Here is a 26,629-nt window from a genome sequence, read left to right as displayed (position 1 = left end):
CTTTCCCCGCCACCCATTGGCCGGAGCGGTGGCCGGGTGGAATTTCCGATTGGCCGGCGCAGCCTGTTGCTAGGCAGGGCAGGCGGCGTGGGCGGGACTCCCGCCGCCGATGAGTCGGCGCTGAGGCTCAGCCAGCGCGGACGCCCCGGACCCACCGCCCGCCGCCCGCGACCCCCACGACCCTCCGGACCCCCCGCCCGCCCCGCGGACCCGCCGCCCGCCGCCCCTCGCCCCCTTCCCCGCAGCGCCATGGCCTCGGGATCCGAGTAAGTGCGGCCCCCGTCGCCTCCCCGCGAGCTAGGCCCTGCCGCGGCCTGGGCCCGGCGCGGCCCGCCCGCCTCTCCCGGTGCGGCCCGCGGGCCCCAGGCGGGCGGCGGTGGCGCCAGGACGGGGCTGGGCCGCCCCCCGCCGCCCGCACCGCCACGGCCGGGCCGCGCCGGGAAGTGTCGAGTCATGGCGGGGGGGCGAGGCCAGGCCGGGCCTCCCGCAGGGCCTTCCCCGGCCCCGGGGCCGCCGGGCCCCGCACCGCGGCGGAGGGCTTTGTTTCCGGCCTCGTCTCGGGCACCGCGGGCTCGCCGCGGGCCCCGGGCCGGGGCTGGCGAGGGCCTTGGTGCTGGCCGGCGCCGACATGTTGTGCCGGGCATGGCCGAGGCGATCGGCGGTGTTTTCCTCTCGGGTGTCCGGCCTCGCTCTTCGTGGCTCTGCTGAGTTCCAGGCTGAGAATCGTCTTCTGCTCTCCTCAGAAATGAGTAACAGCCCCTGCTCGCAGCCCACGTGCCCCTCGAGAGGAGTAAAATAGAACCGAAAGATAAATTTTCCCCAAAGCAGGGATACTCGAAGTGACTTTTTGGCTTTGCCAGAGGCACTTTTTGTCCTTTTCGTGTCCTTTTGCGTGTGTTTTCCTTTCCTTTTGCCACTCCTGGAATCCGGACCTGCTTGGTCTTACCGGGTCGGTTTCAGCGAGGTGTGCCAGGCATTCTGTGGCCATGGTGGAAGTGACATTCCCAGAGCCCTGCTGAGCAGCCGAGCAGAGTGAACAGTGTCTTTAAAAGGGGATTGCTACGTTAGCAAACTTCTTCTCGCCTGAGTAGGAACCAGCAAAAGTTACTTTTCAGCTGGGACGGGGTTACTTTTTAGATGCCATTTTTTGTCCCTGCTGCTGGCAGCCATCTTGCTGAGCCGAGCCTTAGCACGGCAAGTAAGCATTCCAGAAGCTCAGGGAGTGTGGGTTCTGAAGGGATTCCTGTTTTCCTGTGCCAGCCTGTCTGAAGCAATGTTGAAAACTTGGTGTCTCCAGCACGAGTCTGAACTCACCCCGTGGTTGTCTCGTTCCAGTAAGTGACTGCATTCACCACATACCTCAGGCACCTTGCTTGTGGACAAAACTATTTTTATGAATTTTTTTTGTTCTTGAAAACCCGCCTGGGAAAGGCAGTTTAGTCTGTAATTCAGATGTTCAGGGTGGTAAGAAACTGCTCGTGGTAAGAAACACTCTTCTATCTGGGAAGTGATTTCGTAAGGATGGTTATAAAAAGCCAGGCCAGCACGCAGAGGGCATGGCAATTTTCACTTTTGTTTCCGCAGCTGGAATCATTCTGAGGCAGTGACTTTTTGCTTATTTTTAGCACAGACTTACAGGAACAGCTTGTTTCCTTACTTTAAGCAGGGCTTTTGAGGTTGGTTGTCGTTTTCAGGAGGATCACTAACTGGTAGTTACCTTCTGCTCTGACTCTTCATACCCTCCCCTGTGATGCCTCTGGGTGTTATGTGCTGAACGAGGGGAGCTCTGGCACAGAGAGAAACTGTGGAGTGATGCGAGTCCGTGAAGTTGTGTCAGGAGAGGTTTAGGTTGGATATTAGGAAAAGATTCTTCACCTAGCGGGTGGTTGAGCACTGGAACAGGCTCCCCAGGACAGTGGTCACAGCACCAAGCCTGACAGAGTTCAAGAAGTGTTTGGATGATACTCGCGGGCATGTGATGTGACTCTTGGGGGAGTCCAGTGCAGGGCCAGGGGTTGTGCTTGATGATTCTTGTGGGTCCCTTCTGGCTCAGGATAGTCTGTGATTCTCTAAGGTGTAGAAAGTCCCTCTGCTCCTTCCCTGTGTCAAATGGGTCTGTTGAACTGCTTTACGGAGGGAGGAAAGCGGGCTGAGGATGTGAACAGGGGACCCACTGTGGTTGGCCTTTAGTGCTAATACATATTTGCTTCAGTTTTATGGATGTCTTGCACTTTGTGTACAAGCTGGGCCATTCACTGTGGTGAGCACTGTGTCCTCTCTTCTGGCCTCTCTCTAGGGGCAGCTTGAATTTCCTTTCAATTCCAAAACAGCTCTAAAGCTGCAGTTTGTGTTCAGTTTGTCTCTTTGTTGAGTCAGGGAAAGAAAGGAGTGAGAGGGAAGGTGTGTGAGGGAGCTGACAAAAGGAGTGGGTCAGGGAGATGATTTGGAGGGTTTACACTAGGCTCTCTCTGATAGAAAGCTCACTGAGGAACTGTAAAAATTACCTAGGTTAGCTGTGTGTCCCTACCCTTTGCTGAAGCTTGCCAGCAGGAGTAGGAAAATTGGCAGGAGAGAGCCCCAACCCATACCTTAGGGTTTCCTGATTGGTATTTTCTGTTCATGCTGTCCTTCCCACAGATGTCAGGGTTTGTCTGATTGTGGTTGAGGTGCACAGATCTGTTTGGCCCTGTCATTTCAGCTATAGCAGGAGGAACCCCCAGAGAGGTACAACAAGGGTAAATGGTGATGGTAACAACACCGTAAATTACTGATGGAAGATGGGGAGTGCTTGTCTGTCCAAGTGCTTACCCTTATCTGCCGGAGAAATAACATCATGCCTATCTGACTTGTAATTTTGTAGAACTTTTGTTTTTATCTCTGCAGAACTGTCCGGTCAGAGCACTGAAACTGACCCCGAACATTTGAATGCCTCCATGCTGTTTCTTGGAGACTTTTATTCCATTTTTAATGCCTCCAAGCTTTTCGATCGCTCTTAAGTGCACCTGACATTGATCCAGCCCTCACTTCTTAGGGAACTGTAGGTCCAGTTCTTCCATACCAAAACTTTTATCTCACATTCAGCAGAACCAAGTGGACTCTTGCCATGTTCTTCAGCACTGCTGCGTGTTGGGAGATGTCCTAACTTTCTTTCCAGTTTCCTACAGCTTTTGGTTTGTGGACAGTTTTGGTCGAAAAGCTTCCACTTGCTACCTGGTCCCTTTACCATTTATTTTTGATCTTACGTCCCAGACTGTTTTCCAGGCTTTGTGGCAGTCCCTGTGTCCCCAGGGACAGCCACTCGGTTCCAGTGACAGCTCACGTAGCCGGAATCTGGCAGCAGTTTCTTATCAAAAGGCCTTTGGATCCACATTTCGTGGTCAGGGGGGTATGAGTTACATTCACACTTGGAACAAACCAAATAGGAGTATTGTGTCTCCCTGGTGTCTCTTATCTCAAATTTTTAAATCTTCCTGCTAAATTAGTTTCCAGTGGCCAGGAGCTAATGCTGAGGCAAGGTCCTTACAAGTAGATTGTTGGTTTTATGCACTGTTTAACCACAACCTGGCCTGAAAATGTATTCAATTTCCTTACTGCTCTTTTGGTTTTCCTGGAAATCCCAGACTTTTTAGGACTCTAACAAGACCACATTTTAGATTGCAGATGGAATTCATAAGCTCCTTCCAGGATGTATCTGGCAACCTTTCTCGTGTCCTTTTTTTGTTCAGAGACTAGATCTATAATATCTTCCCTCCTTCACTCTGCAATGAAGAGGGGGGAAAAAGGTAACTTTCCCAGTAGTGGCAATCCAGGAAAGATATGTTTTGCAACTTCCCCTTTTGTTCACTTAAAATAATGTTGCCTGTCATTTGCAACATGTTTCCTGTGCTGCTCAGATTTACGGGAAGCTTGAGAGCCTCTTGGAAGCAAGCTGGCTGCCCCCACAGGCTTGCTCAGTATTGTTTCTCCTTTTATGTGTTGGAGGAAGGAGCCAAGACTATGTACCCTGTCTTGGAAAAGCCTCTGTGTTGAGGGGCGGGGGTAATATCACACCGTAGGTATGTCACCCCTCTCTGATGGACTTCTAAAAATGCAGTGAACATGCCAAATGATGCCCAGCTGCCATTTCCACTCAAAGTTTGGGGTTTTTTCTGGTCATTCTATCCCTAAGAGAGCGAAAGGGAGCCAAAGTGTATGACTCTCACCATTGCCCACAAAGCTCCCTGCTCTTTGCCGGTGCTTGCTGCTTGCTTAGGGCAAAGGGAGACTTTGGTTTTTTTGTCACAATCAAGTCAAACTGTGCAAAGTTTTCCGTTCTGGCACTGGCACATCTGGAATACTTGGAGAATGTAACCAGGTTCTCCCCCACCGGGGGAAGACACAACAGTCCACCCTTGTTGTGTCTGGCTAATGTACAACTTCCAAGAGCTCCTCCGAAATCACTTGGTTCAAATTCCTCTTCTTCCCTAGAGTGAATTATTCGCTGTATTAGATTTTGAAGGAAAACAGTTAATAATCTGCCTTTCTTCCCTTTCCTTGGTGTTTTGCTTGCCCTGTTTTATCAAGGTGAATGAATTATCTCTTGTATTTTTTGTGGTGTCATAGGCTAGAGCTGCAGTGACTGCTGTGAAGGTATTATGGAAAGGTGCTTATATCCTAAAAAAAGACCCAGAATCATTTTGTATGAGCATTTGAATATTTATATTAACTTGCTAGGTTTAACTAATAAGCCTCGGCAGGCTAACCTCTTACAGCTCTTCCTATCAGGAGAGCTGCATCATTGTCCTTTAATTCCCCTATTTATCTGGGATTTCACACCAAATAGACTTCAATTTTTGTTTTGTTGGCAGTGTTTACATGTGATTTCAGATGAGTCTGAGTAATTCTTTGAGGCAGAACATCTTACAGTCAGCAACATCTCACTGGCCACTTCTTTTCATAGATAGCTTCATAGCTATTTGCATTTGAGGCTCATAGTTATATTTACTGACGGAAAACATTGTCCTTTGAACTCCTGCAGCTGGCCCCTGGTAAAAAAAACGTTCCCTTTTGTCCTACAGACAAGTGTAATTTCTAAAAGACAAGACAACAAAGAAACTTATAGGAAATGGGGGTGGCTGGACAGGACCAGTGTCAGTGAGCCTCATGGGTTGTGTTCTCTCTCCCAGCTCTAAAGCGGATGACTTATCGACTGCTATTCTGAAGCAGAAGAACAGGCCCAATCGGTTAATTGTTGATGAAGCCATCAACGAAGACAACAGTGTTGTGTCACTGTCCCAGGTGCGTCATCTGTAGAGGCAAAGCATTTAATCTGGTAATTTGCAAGCCGTTGCTGTCTGTTAACTTGAAATGTAACTTTGCAACATGACTACGGGTATTTGTGTCAGAAGCTACAGCTATTACATGGGAGGGAGGGTTGTCTTGTTTCTCTTCAGTGATAAAATGTTTTTTGGGTCTCGATTTGTGAGATTCAGTTGGGCTTGTGCCCTTACTTTGACTTCAGGATTAGTTCTACACCAGCATAGTGGGAGCCTCTGTGCTTGTGGATTCGGTATATCACTTCCAAGGTGCATTTTCCAAAGTCAAGTAACTGTCCTTTCAAATGCTTGAACTCCTGTTTTGTCAAAAGCTTGTTCTAACACTCTCGCTGTTTACAGGCAAAAATGGATGAACTGCAGCTGTTCAGAGGAGACACTGTCCTGCTAAAAGGGAAGAAGAGGAGAGAAGCAGTCTGCATTGTTCTTTCAGATGATACCTGCTCAGATGAGAAGATTCGCATGAACAGGGTTGTTCGCAACAACCTGAGGGTGCGCCTGGGTGATGTGATCAGGTGAGGACACAATGTTACCTGTGGAAGGAATTAGCAACACCGTAGTTGATCTCATAGTATCCGAGCTGCCCTATGGCAAAAAGAAGTTAAAACTTGCTAGAGATAAGTGGCAAAAAGAATGAAACAGTCAAATAGCGGGATTAAAAATCCCCCAAGAATGCTTATATTCCAATTTCTGTTGTAAAAAGAATTTTAAAATTAGGAACACTTAAAAAACGTTGCAGGGATTTTGTTGTGCAACACTTACAGAAAGCAGAATCACAGGATGATTTGGGTTGGAAGGGACCTTAAAAGTAGTAGGAAAGCTTTGAAGTGTGGATCTCGGCTTATGGGAGACAGGTTCCATTCTGTGATGGGAGAGGGGAGAAAGGGAGCATGTGAGCATTTCCCAAACATAAAAATGGTAGTATGCAGTCTTAAATATGAGAGGGCTAACAGCTCCTCCTCCTGAGCCCTGTCCCAGTATGGAATATTCTGCATTTTCTGGGCAAGCTGGAGCCTGGTTTCTGACACTAGACTTTCTGAGGTGGTGTCTGGAATAATCTTTAAATGCAAAGTGTTATTCATACAAACTTCACAGATGAGAGAAATGAGGCCATTCCACCCATCTCTCTCCCACTGAAAAAATGTAATTTTTAAACACCAGTGTAGTTGGGACATAGTGGTGGTTTGTGCCTGTCTGGATTTAAAATAGAGGTGAATCCTTACTTTAAACTGATGTGAGGTTACTGTTGGAATCTCTTCTAGTGTGACAGCCTGTGCTCTCCTCTGTCGACACTGTGTCTGTAGCGGTTCTCAACCTCCCAAATGTGTTAACAATTGTCTTGACTCGTGAGGTGAAGGAATTTTCAAACCTCTTGCCCTCAGAGGTTTTTTTGCCAGTCTTTAACTGCTTACTGTGCCCTCGTTTCTGCCAAGATCCAGATTCGTGCTAATCGCTTCCTGATTGTGATCTGTCAGCAGTTTTCCTTCTGGGATAGTATGTCTTTTCCTTCACCCTTTTGCTATGTCCTCTCTGTAAGGCATGTGGTAAAAGAATCTGTTGGGATATGTGACAAAAGTCGCATATGAAAAGCTGTGTGTTTAGCTACAGTTCCACACAGGCTTCTCTTAGCTGGCAAAGCCAGTTTGAGCTTTCTGGCATTGCTTGATACTCTGAGCTGTGGCTACAGTAGGCTGTTTTACCTCACAGTAGTAACTGTAGAATGTATTTTAAAAGGGGGAAGGGGCCTCCAACCTTTAACCTAATTGTCAGCCCCCACAAAGTGGGACTGACAGACACCTGGCTGCAAAGGTGTTTACCCCTGGTTGGTCCTGTGAGAACCTTTGCTCAGAAATCAGGTTTGTCAGCAACAAGAACCCTGTCTCTGTAGTGAGAGAGAGAGAGAAGGAACAAAGAGTTTTCCCTAGCTCACTTTCCCATGCAACTGGTTCTTGTGACTTGTGACTATTGTAGGTCTTTAGGCTGCATTAGTAATGTGTGAATATGCTTTGGGAACAGTGATTGGGGCTGCAGGAGAGCAGAAGGATAGGAAGAAAGTATGAAACTCCCCAGTGGTCTTGGACAGGGCTGAGAGGAGTGAAGGCAAGTGTGTGCTGTGAAGACTAGCCCTTGGTGGTATGATTTTTGCATTTTCAGCATTGAAATGTTCTTATGCAGGTGGGAGGTCTCACCAGGACTTGGTGTGGTCTTTGGATGTACTTTCCTGGAACGGGGCATCACTGCATCACTGCCTTCTCCAGGCTGAGGTGTAAGTCCAGCATGATGTGGCTAACTGGCATTTTCTTCCATTGCAGCATCCAGCCCTGCCCAGATGTGAAATATGGCAAACGTATCCACGTGCTGCCAATTGATGACACGGTAGAGGGGATCACGGGGAATCTGTTTGAGGTCTATCTCAAGCCCTACTTCCTGGAAGCCTACAGACCCATCAGGAAAGGTAATAATGCCTGTCCTCATGGCAGCAACTGTGAGCTAGTCCTAAGACTGAATACAGAGAATTTCTAGGAGCTTGCACGGGTTAGATTAGACCGACATCTGTAGAGTGAGATTTGTTGGTGTTGATTTAAATTTTCCCTGATCTTCAGAAGGAGCGATTGCTGCTGCTGGCTAGCAGAGCAGTTTGATAGTTCTGCTTTTTTTACCTGTGTAAAATGAGAGATCATCAGAAAAGGCTCAGGTGGGACTGGGAGAAAATTTCATGAAACTAAGTTGCTACCTTTTGATGGAATTGGGGAGTTGCCTGCATATTGATGAGGTGGTTGGGTGTGTGTAGTGCTTACCTGGTTTCCTCAAAGTTCATCCTCAATTAATATGGTAATCAGAGGGGAGTCGGGTTCAGATCCCCAAATGTGGAGTGGTGGAGATGGCTGCTGCAAGGTGGTGATGTGCATATAGCTGCCACAGGAGCTATAATATGCAGTATTATATAGCAATTAACATAATACAATTTAGTTAATTTCCTACTCTCACCCAAAATCAAATCACCTTGAGCCATACATTGTACTTCCCCATCCTCCCACATCACCCACCAGGTGCACCCACTTCCTTGAGGAAGAGCAGAACCACGGATGGGCTTGCCTTTGTCAGAGGCAGGAGTAACCAAGACTGTTTTCCCCATCCTATTTTTTTATGTGAACTACGGGAACTTTATCCCCTTCTACAGTACACAGAAGCGTTGGTTGGGCAGGGCCAGTCAGTCACCAGGTGGCTTTTGCTAAATGTGTATATGTGTTTGATGGTCCTACCACCCTTTGTGCTTGGTGTAGTCCTGAACAGTCCACTAAATCATTTGATTTTTCCAGAGGCTGGTGCATGATTGGGAATGTGATGCACCCTCTCAGTGCCGTGTCTCTGAGATTGGAGTAGCCTCAGTGCCTGATGGTTTGTCAGATCCAAAGACCTTCTTTTCCCCTGAGGGTATGGAATAGTGTTGAACAAGGTTCCATGGGCACACTGCAGTGATTTGAGTCTCTCTCAAACTGCCAGCATGACAGCACACCTTTTTCCAGATATTTTACTAGTTTTTCAGGACTGTACACTTATTCAGGATTGAGATACCAAAACGTTGGAGGTAACCACTGTCCTAGTTGCTTTCCCATACCATTCCACACACCCTGCCACTCATAACTATCCATGCTCTGAACACATCTCTGGATGATGTTTTAAATACTGTTAACCTTAAACAAGACCTGGAGCACATTCAGCAACATGCTGGTTCACAATACCAACCGTGACAGAATTCCAGAAGCCAGAAGTGTTTGGACAATGCTCTCAGGCACATGGTGTGACTCTTGGGGCTGTCCTGTGCAGGGCCAGAGGTTGGACATGATGATCCCCGTGGGTCCCTTCCAACTCAGGATATTCCATGATTCAGTGATAGGACCAGCTTGGTTTCAGGTGTTTTGAAAGGATATTAAAAGTCTTTCAAATTCTCAACTGCTGCTTTAGTCAGCCCGAAGGAGAAGAAAGACATCGGAAGGGAGGGAGGAGGTGTAGCAAAGGTGCAATTACCAGTAGTTCCCAGTGGATGGCTCCCGATGAACTCAAGGAGAAGCAGTGCTCAGTGCAAGTACCAGATTTGCTTCCCGACCAGCAATTCCATTGTATCATAAGGCACTACTGCGAAGAACAGCCCGATGATAACCTTTGCCCAGGCCCCAAGGACCATAAATATCACCCCAGGGAACAGGTACAATAAAGTGTTAAAAAATACACCCTGAGAACAAGTGCAAATCTACATTGTCACCAGCTACTATTACACTGATACAATGAGTGCTTGTAACAAATTTGATTTGATTGCCTGCTGGGATCTGTCCCTGTCTCAACCCTTTGTGTTCCTGTTGGGTGCAGGAAAGGAATGTTTTCCTTTGACCCCAGCAGGCAAATAAGTATCACGCAGCCACTCACTCATTCCCCACCCAGCCATGGGATGGGGAGGAGATCAGGAAAAATGTAAAAATCCGTAGGATAAGAACAGTTTAATAATTGAAGCAAAGTAAAATGTAACAATAATGAAGATTATAGTAGTAATTGTAATGGAAAACGGTAGTGATGAAACCCAAGAAAGGCAAGTGTTACACAACGCAATTGCTGACCACCTGCTGACTGATGCCCATCCCATCCCCCAGCAGTGCTTGGCATTCCCCAGTGAAATCCCCCCAGTTTATATACTGGGCATGGCATTCTGTGGTGTGGAATATCCCTTTGGCCAGTTTGCTTCAGCTCTCCTAGCCATGCTTGCTCCCAGTTTTTTGTGCACCTGGTCCTCGCCAGAGCATGGGACACTGATAAGTTCTTGGTTCAGGGTAAAGACTGCTGAGCAACAACTGAAATATCAGTTTGTTATCAGTGTTATTCTCATAGAAAATCCAAAGCACAGCACTGTATTTACCAGTTACTAAGAAGAAAATTACTTCCATCGCAGCTGAAACCAAAACAAGTTTGCCAGTTTGCACCCTGACTAAATTCCCTTCTTCAGAGTAATTTAAGTAATAACTGGAAGAGTGTGGAGAGAACCAAATGCACTTTTGGGGTTGTGCTCATAGCACTTCTGCTGTAAATAGGTCTGAATACACTATAGACACAAGCTGAAGTTATCCAGGGTCTGTAGCCCAGTTTAGCCAGGAGTCATAGGGCAGTGTTATTTGTTATTCTGTTTCTGTATACAAACAGTTATAACTAGTAGCAACTAGTTATAATAAATTCAGAATGAATTTTTATTAAGTTAGGGCTTTCTGCCTGTTCTAGAAATTTTAAATTGAAACTGAATGGGAAAGAAATGTGTTTCCTTGCCTTCGTGTTTTGTATTTGGGCTGGGTGTTCTCTTGTATTGTTTGCTGTTTCGTACTGGATGAAATTTGAGAAGTTAAGCAGTGCTTGGGTGGTCCCATTAGATGCAGATCTGGAGTTTAACACACAGAGCAGTGTTACAAATGCTAGCAGTGTCTGCTTGTGTAACCCCTTTCCTTGAACTCTGGGGCTGCTGATGGTACAGGGGTCAACATTTTTGAGATATGGGTTGCAGGAGGCCACTGATGTGTGGGATTTTACAGGTGACATCTTCTTGGTGCGTGGAGGGATGCGTGCAGTGGAGTTCAAAGTGGTGGAGACAGATCCAAGCCCTTACTGCATAGTGGCTCCAGACACAGTGATCCATTGTGAAGGAGAGCCCATCAAACGAGAGGTGAGCAGAATCCTGCCATGTGGTTCTCCTGCTGAATCTCCTCTGTCCAAAATCTATTTCCATGGCAGTGCTTGAGGGCAGCAGTGTTTGGAGTTCCTGTTTTGCCATTTTCTATATTGAACATAATGGTTAGAAACTCTGTTTTCAGGAGATAAACTGCTGCAGAAGGTAGTCAGAGAAATATACTTCCATTGTCCTTCATATGCTGAAGGCACCAGGGTGTAGGGTTGCTGATGAAAAGCATGCTTTGGCAGCAGCTCTTTTGTATCTGCTTCCAGATACCTCATGCTGGAGGTATCTGGATACCTCAAGCTTAGGTACTTCTTTTAATTCCAGCGTTCCCTTGATCCATAGCAGGGAGAGCTTATAATGTTGCTAAATTTCATGCCACGTGAAAAGAAAGCAATTGGTACTTTTTGAATGAGAAATTTGAAATCCCAAAATTATTGACTTTAAAACACAAAACATGTTTCCCCAGTCCCTTTAGGTGTGTAGCCTTGAGTGTTGCAACCTTAAGGCAGCCCGAAGGGCCTGTCTGACAGGTCTTGGTCACCTTACTGTTTAAGAGTAGGAAATGAGCTACGGTAGATGCATAATTCATAGAATAAGTGCCTTTTTTCTGCTTGAAAATAGAGTGAGTGCTGGTTTGTGTTTAGCTGTCTTCATCTCTGTGGCACTTGTGAGGCTACATCTGGGCACCCCATGAATCCAGTTTGGGCCCTTCAGGACAACAACAGTGACAGATAGGAGCAAGTTCAGCCAAGGCAACCAGAATGATGAGCTGGAGGTCAGATTGAGTGAGGAGGGACTGGGGTCATGGAATGATGCAGACTGGATAAGGGAAGGCTAAGGGGCAGGCTTCCTGACAACTGCCTGGTGGGAAGAGATAGATGACCAGTTCTTCTGAGTGCTGTACCCAGGGACAGGACCAGAGGCACTGGCATAAGCCGGACCAAGGGAAATTCCCAGTAGATACTAGGAAAAATGTTTTCCCCGGCCCTGGAGCAGGGCCCAGAGCAGGCAGGAATCTCCAAACCTGGAGACCTTCAGTGCTTGATAGGTCCAGCCCTGCTTGAAGTAAGTGTGGCTTGGACTGAGCCCCTCTGAGATTCTAGACTGTTATTTTATTATTTTGGTGTGGCCTAATGTTACAGATAACTGAGGCCAGTGACTGAGGACAGCTGAATGAATGGATGCTGTGAAGAAAGGATTGGTTACAGTTGATCTTATCCATATGTCTGGATCTTAACATTCTGTGCTGATTGGAGTCAGTCCCAAAAGACAATGCTACATCTGCAAACTGTGTGTCAGACAGACCATGTCAGGTAGTTAGACATAGCACTTACTGTTTAAGGAGAAAGTATATTTTATACTGACATTGTCTCTTATTACTTCTGTTAGCCCCACCAAAGGGTCACAGAGCTTGTTTTGTGCTAGAGTCTGTAGGGAACCTGGCAGCAGAGGCTGTCATTCCAGAAGGTGGGCTTCAGTGAAGTCTGAGTACGTGCAGGCAATTCCCTTTGTATGTCTGGGAAGACAGAGCTAAGAAACAATGGTAGAAGACACCAGGAAGACTTGAAAGTGAGAATCTCAAGACAGGCAAGAAATGTCTACGAGCAAAAATCCGTATTCTTGGCTTCTGTAGACTGGGAGGGGTTGTTGAACTATTGTTTTCACTGAAATGTTTAATGTGTTTCCTTCTGGGTAGGATGAAGAGGAGTCACTGAATGAAGTGGGCTACGATGACATCGGTGGCTGCCGGAAGCAGCTGGCTCAGATCAAAGAGATGGTGGAGCTGCCCCTCCGACACCCTGCTCTCTTCAAGGCCATAGGAGTGAAGGTACATCCCTGTGTGCACCAGCTGGATGAGTGGATCTCTCCAGGATGGGGGTTTAGGAGGCACTGGGGAGGGGAATAAGTAATCTGTGTTGGCTTTTTTTTTTTTTTTTTCCCATATTTTGATGCTGGTGTTAGAAGAGTATTTGCTTACTTGTTCTGGACACAAACTGAAGCGCTGTCATCTTGTAAAAGGAGTGATGCTTTGAGTCAGAGCTGCCAGTTACTGGCAAGGTTTTTGTTGTGTGTCATGCGAAGTATAAGGGTGTTGATAGCAATGCTGCGATGGCAGCTGTTGCATGAGTTTGCGTCACAATTTCAGACTGGCTTTATCAAATGCTTACAGTTTCACTGTGAAGCTACATAAGCATTTAGATACTCACCACCTAAGCCCCTGACCTTTGTCCTCAGCCTCCACGTGGGATCCTGCTGTATGGTCCTCCTGGCACTGGTAAAACACTGATTGCCCGAGCGGTGGCCAACGAAACGGGGGCTTTCTTCTTCCTAATCAACGGTAAGTTTTGTGGCTGCTTTGGCCCCAGATCTGCTGTGTGCTCATTCATTCATCTTATGGTACAGAATGATGTTAATAGGGCGTGCTTAGAGCCACATTGTCTTCCTGACATCCTTCCTTACCTCTTTCAAGTGGGCCTCTGGGGACACTTGAAGGCTGTTTGTGTGGAAGCATCTGTAGTGGCACTTCCCTAAAGCTTGACTGTGCTGTAGCAGGTTGCTTGGAAGATTGCAGTGCAACACAGGAATTTGGAGTCTATCTGTCTGTTCATTTATGTTGGTAAGGGCAGAGCTGGCAAGGTTTCTGTTGCTCCCATCATGTTCCATTCAGAAAAGAAGCTGCTGGGGCTGTGGATTTCTTTTCCCTCAAGTAAAGTATACTTTACTTGAGTAAAGTTTGTTTTGTTTCATGTAACATTAATTGTTTTGTTTCATGTAACATTAATTGGAAGGAACTTCCCAGAAAGCTATAATGAATTCCTTGGGATGTTGCTACAAGTGACAGAACTCCTATTGATAACTCCCCTGTAGCAGCTGAGTTGGCTGCTGGTTGATATCTAGTAAGGGCCAAATTCTGGATTTTCTGCACTGCTTTTCTGTCCAGTTTTAGTCAGTGCTGGAATAACTGAACATTTTTACTGAAGGAGTGCAGCTTTTCTTCTCTGATTTCAGCCATGTAGGCCCGTGACAACAACAGCAAAGGAGAATGTAACACAGCACAGCATTGACCAGCAGTAGGGAAGTGACTTGCTTTGTATCTCAAGATAGTGGATGTAGATGGGCCTGTTTCAGCCATATGTCACCCTTGTCATATACTTCCTCAAGTGTGTGCAAGCTGTCACTGAATGCTAATGCACCAGCCGTTTCTTCAGACACTGGTACATCTATCGCATAACAAAAATAACATTGTCAGAGTTAGCGATGCATTCCTTGTCTGCTGGTCCCAGCTCTGAGCTGCAGGCAGTGTTGTAGACAGAGCTGGTATGAACTGGTGAGTTACCTGTAATGAAACACTCAGAGTACCTGCCTACACCCGTGGTGCTGTGGCTTGGAACCTTAGTGCTCCTGAGGGTCAGGTTTCTTTTTCTTGGGTCCTTTAGAAGCATACCTTCTGTTCATTGCCACTCCCATCAGCATGATGCAAAAATCTGTAAACTTTCATTAGTGTTCAGCAATTGTAGATGTCAGAGGAATGCTGTCTTTCCTTTTGGGATCGATGTGCTTGCACACTGTTTTTTATTTAACCTTTGAGAGGAGATGGGGATTGTGTTTTTGTTTGTTCATGTCTGTTTGATTTAATTTTTTAAACTCATTTATAGGATCATACAAAGGTAAATGTGTATCTGTGTAATATAAGCTAAAGGTGGCTTCACAGAGCTTTTTCCCTCTCTACTCCGATAATTCATCACCATATAATTTGATTGCTTCTCTTGCAAGCTAGGACTGGCATTAACTGTGTGTGGTGGCACATTACAGAGAAGCTCACCAGGTGTGAAATAGGGTAAGGAAAGAGGCAGCTAAAGGTAGCTCATTGACTAGTGCTGCATTCTCTTAGATTAAACTGAAAACACCAAAATAATGATAGAAAGTAATTCTGCATGCTGGTCTTGCCTTTCAGCTGCAGATTTAGTGAACTTGATTGATAGTATTTGCTTTGGCTTGAAATATAGATTGTCCCATGTGGTTGTTGTACTAAAAAAAAATCAGCTGCATGTTTTTGGGGCTAGCTGCCTCTCTTCTTGTTGCCACAATGCTGCTATTTTTTTAGGTCCCGAGATCATGAGCAAGCTGGCTGGTGAGTCTGAGAGCAACCTGAGGAAAGCCTTTGAGGAAGCAGAGAAGAACGCTCCTGCCATCATCTTCATTGATGAACTGGATGCCATTGCTCCTAAAAGAGAGAAGGTAAAGAGAGCCTGTAGGAGGTAAAGCAGCATGTCCTTTTTGGTAGCAGCTGGTACAAATCTCTGCATTTGACTACAGGGTAAAGCAACTGGGTTGGGAGTGAGAAGGATGCTATACAGTTCTTGATGTTTGTTACCATCATGTTGCATCTGCCTGCCCTGGTGCAGTGCTGGCTCCCCTGCTCCTTGTAGAGCTGTTGGTGTAACCACTGCTTTCTCTCTGCACAGACACATGGAGAGGTGGAACGTCGCATCGTGTCTCAGCTGCTGACCCTCATGGACGGGCTGAAGCAGAGAGCACACGTGATCGTGATGGCAGCCACCAACAGACCCAACAGCATCGACCCAGCACTCAGGAGATTCGGTAACACACCTCTTCTTGTGTGTCACATACTTTGTCTCAGGCCGTGCCTCAGGGGCCCCGGGAGGATTAAGCAGAAATTAATGCTTAACACTTCCTGCGTGTTACATAAACTACTGCCCTGTCTCCAGCTACTTGCTAGGAATTAATTTCTAGGCTTCCGGCCTTTGGTGCCGTTTTCTGTGCCACGTTAGGTGAGAGCTTGTAGAAATAATACTTTGAAGTGGAAAAGTGTGCTAACCTCTCTTAGGTGAAGCTATTTCAGGACACGCTCAAGGAGTAAATGCCAGAGGGGATGTTCATGCCTTAGACTGCAGAAAGCTCTGAATGATCTATTTCTCTGTCTTTTATTAATGAGAAATACAGTAGATTCTGAGATTCAGGTGTTCAAAAGAGTGCATTGGGAATGAACGTCTGGTGTGTGACCACTTGGTAGAGTCTGTCAGGTGTGTAGGGGCAAATGGCCTCTTAAATATGTAGTGAGCCATTTGGAAGCACAGCCATCATCATGGCTAGGCTTCGCGAACGAAGATTTGGGAAGGCACTATCCACATTTGCTGCAGGCACACTGGTGGCTAATGAGGCCAATACGTGACAGACATATCCGATTGCAAAAGGCGCAGCAGAAAGACTCCTTAGATGGTGTATTTTGCAGGATACGGTTCTTCCTGCGTTGCCTTTTCTCCTCGAGAGTGATCCTGCGTGAGTTCTCGAAGGAGACAGTTGCGTTATAGATGCTGTGTCTCCAGGCCTCCCGATTGGAGGCCAGAGTAGACCAGTTATGGTGATCAATATGGCCAAGGCTGACATGTTGTTTCAGGGAGTCCTTGTATCTTTTCTTCGGGGCTCCTCTCATGCGGCAGCCAGTGGCAAGTTCACCATAGAGGAAGCACAGCCATGACTAGAGGAAAAATACAGGTGTACATACCTAACTAAGTTAATATTGTGGTGATACCCTGGTTTCCTGCCCCTCTGGTTTCATGTGTTTGACTGCTTGGGTACTGCCGTGAAAGTTCTGAAAAATTAAATCTCTCAGTAGTTGTGACCTCTTGTGATAAAGGCACAAAGGTAGAAATAAACGAAAATTTGTCATGGTATCTTGGTTCAGGGAAGCATAATTTCCTAAAAGTGAGACTTAGAAAAAATTACTAAACTAGCAATGCTATGTGTCATATAATCCTGAACACTAGCTAATACAGTAGTCTTACTTCCCAAATGGCTAAAATCTTTCCTTCTCCTCTGACCTGTCTCTGCTACTGTGCTGTTAGATGCTGCAGAGAAATGCAAAGCTCTGGCAGTCTCAGAAGTTGTTTGTGGGATGTCATCACTTTGTTCAGTCAGAGAAGGCAGCAACCTCAGCTCCTCTACTGTGCAGAATCAAAAGCTCAACAAGTGTTTGTACTCCCCAGGTCGCTTTGACAGAGAGGTGGATATTGGTATCCCAGATGCCACTGGGCGTCTGGAGATCCTGCAGATCCACACGAAAAATATGAAACTGGCTGATGATGTGGATCTGGAACAGGTGAGTAGTGTGCTATTAGGAAAGCTTGTCTCATTCCTGGTGCTCTTGTTTTGTAGTGGGAGAGTTGTTAAGGCTTGACCACGTGTATGTAGTTGCTCGATTAGGGCAGCGTGAAACTGCAATGAATGTATGACCTCTGGGGTTCCTTCTTGCTGGTGTACCAGTGGCCAAAAGCCCTCGCTCACTAGTAAAGAATGGCGTGGCTAAGTGAAACAAATATGTATCATTCCAATCTGGAAGTGCCTTGCCACTGTCCTCCTGGGTTTGTTTGCTGTGGTGTTCTATTTAAAAGGGCAGCAGGCTCGAAACAGCTCCCACACAGCTGGGTGAGCATTGTGGTACAACTGGACACCATCTGTAAGCTGGATAGTGCCTGTCATCTGTGTCCTGAATGAAGAACTGCAGTCCTCAGGGTTATCTTTCTGCACACCATCTGAATTCCAGATGCAGTTTTGATCTCTGGTAGGCAGTGGAACAGTGGTGTCTTTGCCTGTTAAACATGTGGTAGCCCTTGGATCCGCAGGAAAGCCCTGGTGTTGCTGTTCTACATCCAGAGCTCTGCACCTCCCAGTGTTGACCTTGCGTGTATCCCTGTGAGTCATAGTCAGTGCTCTGCTTTCAGGTGGCAAACGAGACCCATGGCCATGTTGGTGCTGACTTGGCTGCTCTTTGCTCAGAAGCTGCTCTTCAGGCTATCAGAAAGAAGATGGATCTCATAGACTTGGAAGATGAAACCATCGATGCTGAAGTGATGAACTCGCTGGCTGTGACCATGGATGACTTCAGGGTAATGCAGGAGTGCCCCTCTTTCTTCTGGGTGCAATTGCTTCTCTGAAGCAAGTAAAACATTACATGCTAGAATTTTTAAAATGCTGTTTCTTGTATTGACAGTGGGCTCTGAGCCAGAGCAACCCTTCTGCCCTTCGGGAGACTGTGGTGGAGGTGCCACAAGTTACCTGGGAAGATATTGGTGGTCTAGAAGATGTAAAGAGAGAACTCCAGGAGCTTGTACAGGTAAGGCTTTATGAAAGATTTTTTTGCTTAGCCAGCTTGAAAAATAATTATGATAATAAAATTCAGAATGTCTTCGGTTTCCTGTTTGGGCTGCAAACAGGGTAAATGCAGGGGCTTTATGGTATCTGCTTGTAATGGACTATAAATACCATGCTGTTCCATCTTAGTGAACTTGGAGAGGAAGGTGCTGGGAGCAGCATCAGGCTTCCCTGAGCTGAGTCTACAGTGACATTTTGGGTGGGTGTTGTGCAACATGCAGAAAGCCTCAGTTCTGCTTCTCTTAAGTGGAGACCAGGAGTGGGACCACTGCTGAGAATCATCTCACATGGTGGCTTTATCTGCCAGGCAGTGGATGAAGATGCTCCTACAGAGAGCCTTTGAAGGGCTCCCCATCAGCCTTAGCACAGGGACAGGTGAGAAGTAATTGCAAAGCCCTCTACAAAGGGAAAGGCTGGGACAAAAAGTCATGAGTGATCTGTGGAAGCTCCAGGCGTCTGCATGGGCATGATTTGGTTTGATACATTCTTGCTTTCAGTTGGCACTGTAGAAACATCCTGTCTGTGAATAAAAGAATCTAAATTTTCAGTCTAATTTTCTGATGTTAAAATCATCACCTGTCTGTGTCTGACCTCACTGCTGAGGATAAGGGCTCACATCAGACACCTTGCCTGTCTCTGGAGAGCAGAGCAAATAGGTTAGGTAATGAGCTGTTCCCTTTTGCTTTTGCAGGGCAGAGTGAAACTGAGGTTAAGTGTGCTGGAAAACTATCTGAACTGGTACTTAGTTCCTAGAGGTAAAGGGGTTATTTACGGTAGCTTTCCAACTTAGCCATGGTGCTTTTGAAAAAATGGACCGGTGTCCACTTAAAAACTGCGATGGCACCAGGCAGTTTCTTGTGTTTAACCCAACAGACATCTCAGGTAGTGTTTCTGGTAGACAGAGAACCCAGACTGAATCAGGGAAAGGTGTCCTTGCTCATGGTAGTGGATTTGGACTGTCCCTTCCCACCCAAAGTATTCTGTTCTTACAAGGTACAGGCCTGTTCTGGCTCCTCACAAGAGGTTTTTTGGTTTGTTTTCCTTCAGTATCCTGTGGAGCACCCAGACAAGTTCCTCAAATTTGGCATGACCCCATCAAAAGGGGTTCTCTTCTATGGGCCACCTGGTTGTGGTAAGACGCTGCTGGCCAAAGCCATTGCCAACGAATGCCAGGCAAACTTCATTTCCATCAAGGGCCCGGAATTGCTCACCATGTGGTTTGGCGAGTCTGAAGCCAACGTGCGCGAGATCTTTGACAAGGTAAGTGTTTCTTCTACTCCCCATGCTGTGTTTGTGCTGAGGTTACCTCAGAACTTTGTCTCCATCACATCTGTCTTACTGGCCTGGTTCTTTTTCGTATCCTCAGTGTTTTTCCCACTTGCCCTGAGAGCAGGTTGGAGAATCCCTAAGCTCCCCGGGCCTGTGTGCTGGTGTTAAAGCGCTCTCATTGTGAACAGTTTTTTTCCATGTTTTCTCACTGGGATTTTCTATGTGCCTGTGGTCTCTCCTCCTCTCACTGCACACTGTGAAGAAAGATCCAGCTCCCTTTCCCAGTAACTACGCATTAGGTAGCTGAAGACAACGATTGGACTTCCCCCTTCCGTTGGATATATCTCACCTACTTGCGTGCCTGAATAACCAGTTGATATCCTTGGGTCTTGCAGGAAGAGTTCTACTCCAGCAAAATGGCTCCAGTTTTCCCTCTAGTCACTGGAGTTTGTACTCTTCTGCCTGGTTCACAGTTCTCCCACTTTGCCAAAATTCAACTTGTTCAGGAGAATTTAATGGAGGGTTTGTGTGGCAGGGAACTACTCTGAAGCAGCTCTTCCAAGCTCTCCTTGTGGCAGCAGTGCTCTGGTACTCCTCTGAACTGTGTTAATGGTAGAGAAGGCTCAGTGTGGAGTCAGCGTGCCCCTTTTTGAGAGGTATTAGCACAGAATAATGGCTCCCATTGCTTTCTGCAGGCTCGCCAAGCAGCCCCTTGTGTGCTGTTCTTTGATGAGCTGGACTCCATCGCCAAGGCCCGAGGTGGGAACATCGGCGATGGCGGCGGTGCCGCAGACCGTGTCATCAACCAGATCCTGACGGAGATGGACGGCATGTCCACCAAGAAAAATGTCTTCATCATCGGTGCCACCAACAGACCAGACATCATCGACCCGGCCATCCTGCGCCCCGGCCGCCTGGATCAGCTCATCTACATCCCCCTGCCTGATGAGAAGTCTCGGGTTGCAATTCTTAAGGCCAACCTGAGGAAATCACCAGTTGCCAAGGTAGGATCTGTGCCCTGACTGCATCTGGCTTGGGTTTGCTGTGTGCTGCTCGTGTTCCTCACAGGCTGGGGACAGCACAGGGGCCTGGAGGCTGATCCATGTGGTAGGGTGGAAGAAGAAGCTTGAGCTCGGAGCCTAGGTATCAGCAAAGCTAGGTGCTGGTGTGCAACCACAGCAGGTCTCCACACATAGTGGAGTTCTGCTCATGGTGCAAGATCAGAAAAGCCTGTTATGGTGAGATGGAAAAGTTTCTGGTACTCTGAAAAAAAAAATTCCTGTAGAACACAGGGTGGGGAAATTGAAATTGAAGAGGATCCATTGCAGTGAGCTGTTGTTGAACCCTGCCATAGGCAAGGGCTGTGTCCCTTGCCTGAGGAGAAGGAATAATGCAGCTGAGAGTTATTCAGAGAAAAGCAGGCATGAAGTGAGAGCCCAAGCCTTTTCATGCCCAGCTTACCTTTTTAGGTGTTGTTGGGAAGGAAAGTTTCAAAGGAGGTTGCTGTACTACCCTCTCAGCTGAGTGGGAGGAGGAGAACTCAGTTGTCTTGGTCTGCCTGCGCCCCATCTCTATTTCCAGTCTCATGGTGTTTTGTTTAACTCCTCATGCTGAGACCTGAGCAAATCATATCCTAAATCTGCAAGTGCAGAGGCATTTACAGCCACCCCGTGGATTCCTGGTGGGTGTGAGGAGCATAGCCTGCTTTCATGTGTGGTTAAGTTTTCCCAAAAACAAGAATCTTATCAGCTGATCTTTCCAAAATTGTCCATAGTTAAGGCAACACCTTGGGGTCTGAAGACACCTCTCTGTCACCTGAGGATGTGAGGTGTTAAGGAAAGGCCTCTCTTGCTTTTGTGTATTTCATTAGGATGTCGACCTGGATTTCCTGGCTAAGATGACCAATGGCTTTTCGGGGGCTGACCTGACGGAGATTTGCCAGCGTGCCTGCAAACTGGCCATCCGTGAATCCATCGAGAGCGAGATCCGGCGAGAGCGTGAGCGGCAGACCAACCCCTCTGCCATGGTGAGTGGGGCTCATGTATTCCTCTGGCATCCTTGGGAATGAGCGGGCTCCTGCACAGAGCATGGAGCTGGAGCACTTCCTTCTCATCTTCTGGGAGGTTGAGAACCCTGCTCAGGGGCCTCATGGTCAGCACTTGTTCACGCGAGGCACCTGCTGCAGCCCTGACTCTCCAAACCCTGCCATGGGGGTAGTATTGGAGCATCCTGGCCTGGAGGGAGGCTCTGGATGGCCCTCGGGCACACGACTCACCTGGTCCCTCTGTCCTGCTGTAGGAGGTGGAGGAGGATGACCCGGTCCCTGAGATCCGTAGGGATCACTTTGAGGAGGCCATGCGCTTTGCTCGCCGCTCTGTCAGTGACAATGACATCAGGAAATACGAGATGTTTGCACAGACCCTACAGCAGAGCCGTGGCTTTGGCAGCTTCAGGTACCTGTGGGGTGTGAGGGGCAGGTGGCACCTAGGCAGCTTTCTAATGGGTTCTGGGCAACAATCCCCTTTTCCACTGGGAGTTCCTGTTCTCCTCAGTGTGTACAGCACACATTCCTGTTCCCCACAGCGTGGTGAGTGTAGGCTGTGCTGCAGGTCAGTTGTAGCTGCCCTGTTAGTGCTCCTCAAGTCCAACAACCTTTCTCCTGCAACACAAGCAGCAGCCAGCAGCTCTGAGCCCTTTGACCTGCCCTAAGACTTCGTCCCATTCCTCCTGCCTGTCCTACGCATCAGCAGGGGTTGGTGTGGAGGGAGGGGATGGTGGTGAGCTGCGAGGAGGCTTTTGAACAGCATCTCTTCTCTCCCCTCCTGCTCTGCTGCACACAGGTTCCCCTCAGGCAACCAGGGCGGCGCCGGTCCGAGCCAAGGCACAGGAGGTGGCAGCGGGGGCAACGTGTACAGCGAAGACAATGACGACGATCTCTACGGTTAACTCGCTGTCCTCCGTGGACCAAACTCCACACCAGGCCACGTTGTACAGGGAAAAATCCAATGTTCAGTGGACTCTTGGCTTCTTCATTCCTCAGTCAGAACAGTGTAGCTGCACGTCAGACTTTGTACAGGGGATGTTTTCTGCAAACACAAATCCAGAGTGGTGTTCAGTTGGGAGGCAGACAGTGAATTAACAAGGAAGGGGAACTGACTTAATTTCTGAGAAATTTCTGTTCTAGTTTATGTGGCAGAATCAGCAGCTTTAGCAAAAGGGTACAACGCTAGCCTGTATTAAAAAAATAAAACCCCACGAAAAATAATAAAAAAAAATTAATAAAAATCCCACAAAACTCTAGCCAGGCCCCAGCAGTTCCTTTGTGTGGTGCTGGCACTCTCTTAGCCTGTGTCTCTGGTGCTGTCTGAGCATTCTTTGCTCCGGTGGAGTCCATCTGTCCGTCTGTACGTGTGCGTTCCTGCTATGCTCAGGGCTGCTGTTCATGTGTAACTCCTCCTAGCTCTGCTAGTGGGAGAAATGGCTTTGGCAGAGTCTCTGCCCTGCCCTGGCCTGGTGGGAAGTGCCAGGTAAGAGCCTGGCAAGCAGGTACCTGGTGTTGCTTCTCTGAGTCTGGCCATGAGCTGTCAGATCTCCTCCTGCTTTGGCTCTGCAGCAAAGGACCTCTCCAGCAATCCCCATCTCTTCCAGGCACAAGGGGCACTTGGGCTGCCTCTGGTGTGTGCAGTGCAGTGTGGTTAGGGAAGAGGGGATGTTCAGCACATTCCATGTGTATCACTGGTCTTGGAAGATCAGCTGGCCTTGCGTGGTGTCCCAGACCCAATCAATGGCTTCTGTTCATGGTTTTTCTTCCTTTCCCCCTCTTTTGCCTTGCTTGGTTTATTTTCTCTTCTCTGAACTGAAGAATGTGCTACTTATGTATTTGGTGGTTTTACATCAGGGAACCCCTGGGTCTGGAGTACAGCCCAGCCCTCGGCTTGACGGGGGAGGGGGGGCCTGTTTTGAGGCAGTGGCTGTGGGATGCACAGAGCAGCTGTGTACTGTTGGCTTTTAGGGGCTGCAGGAGCTGAGGGTTTCTGCAAAAACGCAGTTTGGGTGGCAGAACGTATCCCCGGGCCCTTGGGGCTGAGCCACGATGGGGAGGGCAGGAGTTGTGTGGGGCTGAGCTGTGGGGTTTCTGCCCCAAAGCCTGTCTGATCTTGCAGGGCTCCATCAAACCGGCTCCATTTAAGGGGGGAGGGATTTACCGGCAGAAGGATGACACTGTGCATGAGCGGGGGCTTTCATAGCAGTGGGAATAAACACTGAAATTGGGAGCGCTGTGTTTAAATAGCTCAACCTCCTGCGAGGGTAGGAGGCGGCGCCGGCCCCGGGGAGGGCGGGCGGGCAGCTCAGGTGCGCTGTCCTACTTGGGAGCTGTCTGGTGGCACCGCTCTCCCTGTCCTCACACCACCTCTGTCGGGGAGATCGCTCCTGCCGGGAAAGCCTGTGGCAGCGGCGTTAAGGATGGGAGGGCTGGTGCTTCCTCTGCCCCACTCCGGTTTTGGGTTAAATATCACCGGGAACTGTCACCCAGGGCTGTTTGTCCTCTCCAAGCTCTGCAGGGACACAAATGCTGTCCTGTCCTGAGAGAGGCAGCTCCAGCTGCCCCACCCAGGGAAAATAAGCCGGCAGCTTTTGGCCACCTGGGAAGGGGGGAAAGGATTCTCGAATGGGAGCTCTCCATGACTTCCTAAAGCCTTTTTTAGCCTGGGCAAGGGGTGGAGATCTCCCTGCCGGTGTAGGGACATCAAGCAAGTCAAGGGGAAGATGGATCCTGGAATCTGTCTGCTGTGGAGGCTGGGGCAGGGATTACATGGGATGCTGGAGTGAGTGCCCCAGCTCCTGGCAGCCCAAATCTTCCCTACCACCTCTCCTAATTACAAACACTAATTTAATCCAGCAGGAGGCCTGGAAAACCTCATCTTTCTTCCCTGCCACTTGTGGGGCATGGCTCCTGATGGGAACAGCACCCACAGGAGTTCCAAGAGCATCTGCCCCTGTGCTGTGTAACCCTGCTGGGGGGCTGAGGGTGTCCTCCAGACCAGCACTTAGAGCAGCCAGGGAGCTTGGCTTGGCCACCCTTCCCTGTGAACCCCAGCAGTCCCAGGAGGGCCGTTGGTATCGAGGACTGGGTTTGTCCCCAGCCTGTGCCCCTTTCCAGGTGCCCCCCACCTCAGCAGAGACCCGTGGCAAGAGCCTTTCTGGAGCACCCTCCCCCCATCCCAGCTCCTTGCTGGGCAGTCCTCAGACGTGCTGGAGGGAGGAAGAGGCTGTTGGCTCAGACTTGCCCTGGCTGTTGTGGGATTAATGAGGGGGCAGCTGAGGGCACCCCTTTCTTTACCACCATGACTGGCATCTCCCTGTGCCCCATGGGTTCTACCTGGGGCCCCAGAGCCATGTGTCCTACACCCAGCCAGGCCCCATGGGGACCATGAAACATTACAGTGGTCACAGTCCATCCACTCTGGGTACAGGAAGGGAGATCTCCCTATTGACATTTTCTGCCCCATGGGCTTCCTTTCCTCATGGCTGTTCCTACTTCAAGGGCTTCCCCTCCTGTTGAGGTTTAAACCCAGCTGGCAACCACGTACCACACAGCTGCTCATTCATACCCCACTCTCCCCCAGTTTATGTACTGGGCATGGTGTTCTGTGGTATGGAATATCCCTTCGGCCAGTTCGGGTCAGCTCTCCTGTCCGTTCTCCCTTCCAGTGTCATGTGCACCTGCTCACTGGAAGACCCTGGGAACATGAAAAGTTCCTTTGTCCCCCCAGAAATAGGGGTGGGTTCTTCCCTGTTTAGCTTGTTGGTATTAGGGTGCACGATGCACCACTACCCGCTAGAGCCTTATGCTCCTGTAGGTCTGATATTCCAGGCCATTGGAATGGTCTGCTAAACACAGTTGTCCTCTATTCCTCTTGAACAGAGGCAGGGCTCCTCTAGTCCTGCTCATAGGATTCTCCGCTGACTTCTTGTAGGAATGGATCAGAATTTCTTGTAAAATCACAGCATATCCTGAGCTGGATGGGATCCATCCTGATCATCGAGTTCAACTCCTGGCCCTGCACAGGACACTCTGAGTCACACCATGTGCCTGAGAGTGTTGTCCCAACACTTCTTGAACTCTGCCAGCCTTGGTGCTGTGACAAGTCTCAAGTTGTGCCATGGTCTCAAGTTGTGCCAGGGGAGGTTTAGGTTAGATATTAGAAAGAATTTCTTTACAGAGAGGGTGGTCAGACATTGGAATGGGCTGCCCAGGGAAGTAGTGGATTCTCCGTCCCTGGAGATTTTTAAAAAAGAGACTGGATGTGGCACTTAGTGCCATGGTCTAGTAACTGCAGCGGTAGTGGATCAAGGGTTGGACTTAATGATCTCGAAGGTCCCTTCCAACCCTGGGGAAGGGTTGGAAGAATTCTATGATTCTATGATTCTATGACCTCTTCCCTGGGGAGCCTGTTCCAGCATCCATCCACCCTCTGGGTGAAGAACCTTTTCCTAATATCCAACCTAAACTCGCCTGACACAGCTTCATGCCATTCTTTCCATAGGATCCTATATTCCTATACAAGCCTATATTCCTACACAATCAGCCCTTCAACTCTGCCTGGGAAATGCCTTCTGGAGACTGAGCAGCAACTTTTCTGGAAGAACCCTCATTTGTGATTGTTTTCCTTTGCAATTCCCATACCTGTGCCTCTAGGGTCAAGGTAGGTTTTCCTTCCCACATCCTTGTGTTTTCTCCATGGTCTTTGCAGGTAAAACCACTGGGTATTCCTATATCCTCCCTCTTCAATGAAAAGATGCCTGCTCTTACCAGCTTGGGGGAAGATGGAAGGCCGGAAGGCAAGGTAGATGTGGATGCCCCATCCCTGGAAGTGTTCATGGCTAGGTTGGAAGGGGCTTTGAACAATCTGCTCTAGTGGAAGGTGTTCCTGCCCATGGCAGGGAGCTGGAACAAGATGACCTTTAAGGTCCCTTCCAACCCAGGGCTTTCTATGACTCTGTGAAGGAAGGGTGATGTAGGAAGATGTTACTTCCATAGTTCAGCTCTCCAAGGAAAAAGGCCAAAGGTGCAGTAATTAACAATTCCCAACAGATGGCTCTCGAAATACAGACGGGACAGCAGGGCTGAGTGCTCGTACCAGATTCATCCCACAAACAG

The 26,629-nt window shown here is 48.3% G+C and overlaps 1 protein-coding gene across 1 annotated transcript; it reads left to right on the top strand.

Annotated features, from left to right (window-relative positions):
- The first annotated feature begins 143 nt into the window (after window positions 1-143).
- On the top strand, window positions 144-22,767 carry VCP (valosin containing protein). Its single transcript, XM_032676357.1, has 17 exons — window positions 144-266; window positions 5,166-5,277; window positions 5,655-5,827; window positions 7,625-7,767; window positions 10,883-11,013; window positions 12,722-12,853; window positions 13,261-13,363; window positions 15,131-15,264; window positions 15,492-15,627; window positions 17,034-17,146; window positions 17,769-17,933; window positions 18,038-18,160; window positions 19,246-19,458; window positions 20,163-20,471; window positions 21,338-21,493; window positions 21,766-21,920; window positions 22,308-22,767. Exons 1-17 carry the CDS (start codon window positions 250-252, stop codon window positions 22,411-22,413), a joined length of 2,421 nt encoding a protein of 806 aa, XP_032532248.1. The 5' UTR covers window positions 144-249; the 3' UTR covers window positions 22,414-22,767.
- The last annotated feature ends 3,862 nt before the right edge of the window (window positions 22,768-26,629 follow it).

Source organism: Chiroxiphia lanceolata, chromosome Z (genome assembly GCF_009829145.1).
Source record: "Chiroxiphia lanceolata isolate bChiLan1 chromosome Z, bChiLan1.pri, whole genome shotgun sequence".
Classification (NCBI taxonomy): Eukaryota; Metazoa; Chordata; class Aves; order Passeriformes; family Pipridae; genus Chiroxiphia; species Chiroxiphia lanceolata.
The sequence above is the reverse complement of the archived record's forward strand: the minus strand, read 5'-3'. Positions and strand labels throughout refer to the sequence as shown.

Excerpts from the sequence above, each read along its gene's own strand:
- VCP (XM_032676357.1), top strand. Across the intron at positions 7,768-10,882 it reads CTACAGACCCATCAGGAAAG|GTGACATCTTCTTGGTGCGT; the intron begins GTAATAATGCCT and ends GGGATTTTACAG. Across the intron at positions 15,628-17,033 it reads CCCAGCACTCAGGAGATTCG|GTCGCTTTGACAGAGAGGTG; the intron begins GTAACACACCTC and ends TGTACTCCCCAG.